The sequence below is a fragment of the Dipodomys spectabilis genome, unplaced genomic scaffold, assembly GCF_019054845.1.
Source record: "Dipodomys spectabilis isolate Male_0828 unplaced genomic scaffold, ASM1905484v1 ptg000076l, whole genome shotgun sequence".
NCBI lineage: Eukaryota > Metazoa > Chordata > Mammalia > Rodentia > Heteromyidae > Dipodomys > Dipodomys spectabilis.
The window spans coordinates 3,010,146-3,017,100 of record NW_024870753.1 but is presented as its reverse complement, the minus strand read 5'-3'; the positions used below and the strand labels follow the sequence as shown (position 1 = coordinate 3,017,100).

Here is a 6,955-nt window from a genome sequence, read left to right as displayed (position 1 = left end):
AAGAAACATCTGGAGACAGGTGGGATGGGTGCTGAGGGAGTGACCAGATGAAAATGCAACAGATGAAGAAAAGAATCACTCTGATCTGGAATGGCTATTTCAATGGTCTTTATTAGCACAGCAACAACCCGTAATGTGGCACACCACGTCTGTCAAGAATTATTGATGTATTTCATCACGGAGTTGAGAATTTCTATCCCGTGATGCTCTTTCAGCTGAATGGCAAACCTGTGGTAATCAGAACACAAACACCAGGCCATGAATGTCACACGTCGGAGCCATCTCCTGCCTTCTGGAGCCCGCTGGGGACCTCAGCCCCAACATTCTGGGCGAGGAGGGCAAGTGGGGAGCCCTAGTGATCGGGTCGGTGAGGAAGGCTCTCAGGAGCCCAGCAAACGCAAAGCTCTCTGCTTGCCAGTGTCAGGCGTGTTCTCTGGAAACCCCTGGCAGGCTGCCACTCTGAGCGAGCTCATCCTGGTTTACCAAACCTTACTTCCTGTGGAAGGAAGCTGTTTTTTTGTCAGTCATGGGACTTGAACTCAGGACCTAGGTGCTGTCCCTGAGCTCTTTTGCTCAAGGCTAGCTTGAGCCACAGTGCCACTTCTGGCTTTTTCTGAGTAGTTTATTAGAGGTAAGAGTCTTACAGGTACTTTCCTGCCTGGGTTGGCTTCGAATTCAGATCTGTGCCTCCAGAGCAGCTAGGATTACAAGTGTGAGCCACTGGCACCTGGCACGCTCTCTCTCTCTCTCTCTCCCTCTCTCTCTCCCTCTCTCTCTCCCCCTCTCTCCCTCCCTCTCCCTCTCTCTCTCTCCCCTATTTCCTCCATTAGATTAGTCAAACAGAATCTGGAAGGCCCTTAGATGTCAACCACACCAACCCTTATTTTACCGAAGGGAATTAGGGGTAGCTAGCTGTAAGGAAGGAACCATCCTCGCTCCATCCACCAGGCTCTCCACTTCATGCCAGGGGTCATGGCTCAGCCCTCGGGCTAGACCTTTCAAGGCATGCATAATGGGGGTTTAAAGCTATTAACCAGACCCAAGCAGGGCGGGATTCTGAGCTAAAGGAGAAACAACGTGGCTTGGCATCAATGGCTCACGCCATAATTCCAGCTATTCAGGAGGCTGAGATCTGAGGATTGCAGTCTGAACCCAGCCCAAGTAGAAAAGTCTGTAAGAGTCCATCTCTCATTAACTGGCAAAATACTGGACTAGGAACATGGCTCATTGGTAGAGTACCAGTCAGGGGCAAGAAGGTGGAAGGCAAGGGTGAGGCTCTTGAGTTCTGCATGGCATGGCCTCCAACAAAGCACAGCGCCTAGCTTGGCCTGTCCTCTCTGGCTTGGTGGGCAGTAGGCCCTGGTACCTGGGCTCGGCTGTGCACAGCTTCCCCAGAGCAATGCCTGCGTTGAGTTGCACGGATGGCCTCTGTGTGTCACTGCCTGTCAGCCTCAGCAGGATTGGTACCAGGTCTGTCTTCAGCAGGCAAGATGCAGCACTGGGCACCTCCATGCAGTTGCCAAGGCAGAGGGCAGCATTACCCACCACAATCTCATCCTTTGAGTTGAGTACCTTCACCAGAACGCTGAACTCTGTGGGGACAGAAGGACACAGGCATCAATCCCTCCCCAGATAGGAGGCTGGGGGGGGGTCCCAGGGTCTCCCTGAATGCCGTGCTTCCCCTGAAATGCTGAGACAGATGTGCTCACGCATCCAGCAAACATCCTCTGAGCGGGCTGACCTTCCTCCACTCCTGTCCCTGTGCCATCTCGGGTAGGTCTATTCCCTCCCTCCCACCTTCCTTCCTTCCTTCCCCTTCCTTCCTTCCTCCCTCCCTCCCTCCCACCTTCCTTCCTTCCTTCCTTCCTTCCTTCCTTCCTTCCTTCCTTCTTTCCTTCCTTCCTTCCTTCTTTTCCTTCCTTTCCTCCTCTCTCCATTCCTTCCTTCCTCTCTCCCTTCCTTCTTTCCCATTTTTTTTGGGGGGGGATGGTGGTTCCTATATTGGCTATATTGGTGCTTAAACTCAGGGCTTTGTACCCTTGCTTGCTTGGATTTTTTTTGCTCAAGGTTGGCCCTCTACCAGTTGAACCATACCTCCAATTCCACATTTCTGGTGATTAATTGGAGTTAGGTTTCATGGCTTTTTCTGTCTGGGCTGGCGTCAAACCAGATCCTCAGATCTCAGCCTCCTGAGTGTCTAGGATTATAGGTGTGAGCCACCATCACCAGAAAATCTATCTTCTAAAAAGCCTCTCTAGCCCCCACCACGGTGAGGTGTTTTACCCAGCAGCCTGAATGCAAAGCCCTGTGCTAGCATCTTGTATCTGCTCAGGTAGAAGGCTCAGGTAGAAGTCCCAGCTTGACTCGTGAAGGAGAATATTAACCGTCTGCATGACAGCCTGGCTGTGATGTAAGTCACAGAATGAAGATAGGTTCAGACTCTACCCTTGTTCATTGAAGGTATTTCATCTCTCTCTCCCTCTCTGAAGAAACAGAGCTATGTTAGGTCTTCAGATTGCCGAAGCTTCGACCCTGCTTTCTCTGAGTTGCCTGCCTGTATGTAACCCAAGTCTAGTGAACTGCTTTTCTGTCCAGGTAAGCGGACAACTGGGCTCGGATATTCCCGACAAGCCCCTCCCTATGCTTGGTTTCATCCGGCAGCTTCTGGGATGGGCTAGCCTCTGGATGGCGGAGCCTTCACGACACGGTCACTTACTTTTGTCCAGCTTCATTATTTCCTCCCGAGCCTCGTGGAAACTGTTGGTGCAGACAGCCAGGATCTTTATGGCATAACGTGACGCGCTCTGGCCTCCTGTCTAGATTCCAGAAGGACATCAGAACACCAATACTTCCTTTTTCTTTTTCTTTTTTTTGGTGCCAGTACCCAGGCTTGAACTCAGGGCCTGGGCACTGTTCTTTAGGTTTGTTTTATTTTTTGTTGTTGTTGTTTTTTGCTCAAAGCTGTTGCCTCACCACTTGAACCACAGCTCAACTTGCAGCTTTTTGCAGGTTAATGGAAGATAAGAGTCTTAGGGACTTTCCTGCCTGGGCTGGCTTCGGTGATGCTCAGAGCTCAGCCTCTTGAGTAGTTAGGATTGCAGCCATGAGTCACAGCACCTGGCACTTTCATCTTTCTGGACCAAAAATCATAATCATAGTGAGCAAGTGTTGAGGTACTAGTGGCTTCTTGGATGTCCAAAGGAGGACTCTACTGAGAGTAATGCCTGGAGCATAACTCACCCCCTGACGCCCGAGCTAGCCGGTACCCCAGGCAGGGATGCAGCCCTTCTATGTACACCTGACAACTCCGGTAGACTGCGAGCGGCTGGGAGACAGTGATGCTGGCAGATGCCCCCAACCTCAAAAGCGAACCTGCGGTGTCGCTTCTCCTTTGTAGATGAAGGCGGACAGAATATCACCATCAGAGGTAACAACTGTGCAATCGTAACCTTTAAAAACATCCTGTGTGCACGTGGGTGCACGTGCATATGTGTGACACGTGAAAGCATGCCACCCACAGTCTGGTTACAGAAGTTTTAGAATGTGGCTGGGCACCGGTGGCTCATGTCTGTGATCCTAGCTACTCAGGAGGCTGAGATCTGAGGATGGCAGTTTGAAGCCAGCTCAGGTAGGAAAGTCTGTTAATCTTTTATCTCCATTTAATCACCAAAAACTGAGAAATAGAGCTGTGGTTCAAGTGGTAGAGCACCAGCTTTGAGCAAAAAACCATGCGGGCCCTGCGTTCAAGCCCTTGTATTGGCATGCGTGGATGCACACACACACACACACACACACACACACACACACACACACACACACACACACAGCCGTAGCATGTCACTGTCCAGGCAGCACTCTGAACTCACTCCTACTGTCCCATCCCCAGCTCTCCCCATGTTTTGGCAGCACCCCCTCTTTTTTCAGGCTCTGCTCAGCCTGGGGTTTGTGTGGACCCCACTAACATGGATGAGAGGGCCTCACCGGACATAGATATCACAAGTGGGATTCAGCAACAGCAGCCCAATAATTCACTTTGCCTTGCAAGTGAATCTAGTCACCCATTTGCATGCGCTGCACTCACTTCTTGGGGGGAAATCCTATCATCCTTTGGTCACGTGGCAACTCCACGGCCTCTTGGTCTCATAAATGGATTACATCTGACACACTCCTTGTAACTACATAAAGCATCATGGGTCCGAGAACAAGGTAACTGGCAGGAAGTTATGCATACCATCTTAAGGACAGAGGCCATGCATCTTATAGTTGGGCTTCAAAGAGTAAGCATTGTTTTTCTTTTCTTTTCTACTTTCAGTGCTGGGAATGGAACCCAGGGCCTTGCACATTCCAGGAAAGCCTGCTACCACTGAGCTCCATCTCCAGCCGTGGCCAAACCATTTCCAAGGCTGTACCTAAAGAGCATTTCTTTTGTTGGTTATTTGCTCAGCAATCGTGGCATTCAGAGCCCTGTCCAGTGGACAGGCGGAAGAGACTGGCTATCCCAGAAGCTGGAAATGCGGTAGGGGTGACACAGTGGTACATTCACTGATCAAAGCCCACACTTGTGCTGTTCCCTGAGTAAAAATGGCTGAGTTCTGGATGTGTAAGAGGTGGTAGGCAGTAAAGTTACTTTACCTTCAGGAATTTAATCATTTTCTTCACTATTCCTGCTCTCAGAGCCTCCCGGATGATTTTCAGAGAGGAAGGAAGAGTTCGGCTCAGAACACCGGCAGCTCTCTGAGGGGAGCGGGTGGGGGAGGGGAATTATTAAATGTTTTTGTAGAAATGCAGATGACTTACAAGTTTGGTGAAGCTGAAAGTTATTATTGGTCCCCTCCTTGATTTTTATCCACCTGCTACTTGATTTGTATCCCCCATCTCCTGCCAGTACTGGGGCTTGAACCCAGGGCCTTGTGTTCTCTTATTTGGCTTTTTTACTCAAGACTGGTCCTCTCACCATTTCCGCCACCACTTGTGGCTTTTTGCTGGTTCATTGGAAACAAGAGTCTCACAGACTGTCCTGCCTGGGCTGGGTTTGAACCGCAATCCTCAGATCTCAGTTCTGAATAGCTATGATTACAAGCATGAGCTGCCTGTGCCAGATTTATACTTGGATTTTAAAGAACAACAAAACAATGAAATAGTCAAGGAGCACAGAACATGTGTGGTTCCTCTTAACAAAGCTGCTAGGTAGACCACTGGGAGGGCTGCAAACATTTGCCCCAGGTGCACAGAGACCAACCAGTTTATTTCAGTGTCACACAAAAACAGCCAGCTCCCCTCAGAAAGCAAGGTCTCCCCAGTACCTCCCAGGGCCCCCCATGCCCCCAGGACCCTCCTTAGGAGAACTGTTTCCTGTATTTGTCCTTTGTGTCTTTTCATTTTCCTTTACCTTTCTGAGGTTTTGGACTTTTTTTTGGGGGGGGAAGGGTCCTACTTTCTGGGTGATTCCATTTACTTTTCAGCTCTCAGATTAAAAATAATAATAACAATTAGCAGCAGTGGCACTGTGGCTCAAGTGATAGAGTGCTAGCCTTGAGCTGAAGAGCTTAGGGACAGTACCCAGGCCCAGAGTTCAAGCCCCATGACTGACAAAATCAAAATAAAAATCCCAATAAAAATTAGCAGCTACAGTTTTCTGGATATACTACCTTTAATCTTTCCCAAGCTATAAATGGCAGTTATATTCTTTCTTTGATTTCCTATACTTCTTTCCATTTTCATGTTTACACTTAAAAAAAATAATTTCTGAGTGTAGCATTCTCGAAATGTCTGGTAACCCTTAGCTGCCCAATCAGTTCTTTAATTAAAAAACAGTGCAGATGGGCGCCGGTGGCTCACACCTGAATCCTAGCTACTCAGGAGGCTGAGATCTGAGGATCGAGGTTCAAAGCCAGCCGGGGCAGGACACTCCGTGAGACTCTTATCTCCAATAAACTACTAGAAAACCGGAAGTGTTGCTGTGGCTCAAGTGGTAGAGTGCTCACCTTGAGCTGAAGAACACAAGGACAGCGCCCAAGCCCAGAGCTCAAGCTCCATGACCCACAACCCCCGCCCCCCTAAAAAACCAAAACAAAACAAACCAGTGCATCTGGGGATGCTGTGCCTACAGGAAATTTATGAACTGGCAGAAAGACAGGTGACACCCAAGAGAGATGGTTCTATAAGGAAAAATCTCTTTTCTCTGGTCTTGCAACTTGTTAAGAGAAGTAAATACATGCAGGACTTAAATCCATTGCAAAAGCCCTAATACAGTGGTCTCTACAATTCCTTTTTCAATGTTCTAAATAAAGCCTATTTTACGGTGCTTCTGAAAAGAAAAAGAAAGACGAAAAGCTGGACATGGTGGCAGGCAGGATGATTATGGTCTGAGGCCGGCCTGAGCAAAAGTGGTATATTCTATTTGAAAAACAAACTAAAGGGGAAAAAAAGAACTGAATTGGTAGAGTGCTTGTCTAGCAAATATGAGGCCCTGAGTTTAATCCCCAGTACTGAAGAAAAACAAACAAAATAACAGCTCTGATTTTATGCTTGGGGATGGATGCCTGCCTGCCACATGTAGTTCCTATTCCTGGTAGTGCCTTCAGTGTCCCTGCTACTGTAAAATCTCCATCCTTCCAGGACTAGGCCACTCTGCTGCCTCCAGCCCTGCCCCCCCCCCGTCTCTCTGTCTCTCTCTCTGTCTCTGTCTCTCTGTCTCTGTCTCTGTCTCTCTCTCTCTCTTTTTGCCAGTCCCGAATTATCTGAATTCAGGGCCTGAGAGCTGTTCCTAAGCTTCTTTTTGCTCAAGACTAGTGCTCTACCACTTAAGCCATAGTGCCCCTTCTGGCTTTTTCTGTGTATGTGGTACTGAGGAATCAAACCCAGCACTTCAAGCATACAAGGCAAGCACTCTACCACTAGGCCACATTCCCAGCCCATGAAGGAATCTTTAATCTGCAAATCACAGGCGATCTCT

At 48.8% G+C, this 6,955-nt stretch overlaps 1 protein-coding gene across 3 annotated transcripts in view; it reads right to left on the bottom strand.

The window, feature by feature from the left end:
* Positions 1-106: 106 nt before the first annotated feature.
* Ttc12 (tetratricopeptide repeat domain 12) overlaps positions 107-6,955 on the bottom strand; it is a 42,147-nt gene continuing 35,298 nt past the window's right edge. For all 3 annotated transcript variants that reach the window (XM_042682886.1, XM_042682883.1, XM_042682884.1), the window contains 4 exons: positions 4,633-4,734; positions 2,717-2,816; positions 1,367-1,592; positions 107-228 (listed from right to left, as the gene is read on the bottom strand). In XM_042682886.1, coding sequence (XP_042538820.1) covers positions 153-228; positions 1,367-1,592; positions 2,717-2,816; positions 4,633-4,734 — 504 coding nt within the window. In that variant the 3' untranslated portion in view covers positions 107-152. The remainder of the gene's footprint in view (positions 229-1,366; positions 1,593-2,716; positions 2,817-4,632; positions 4,735-6,955) is intronic.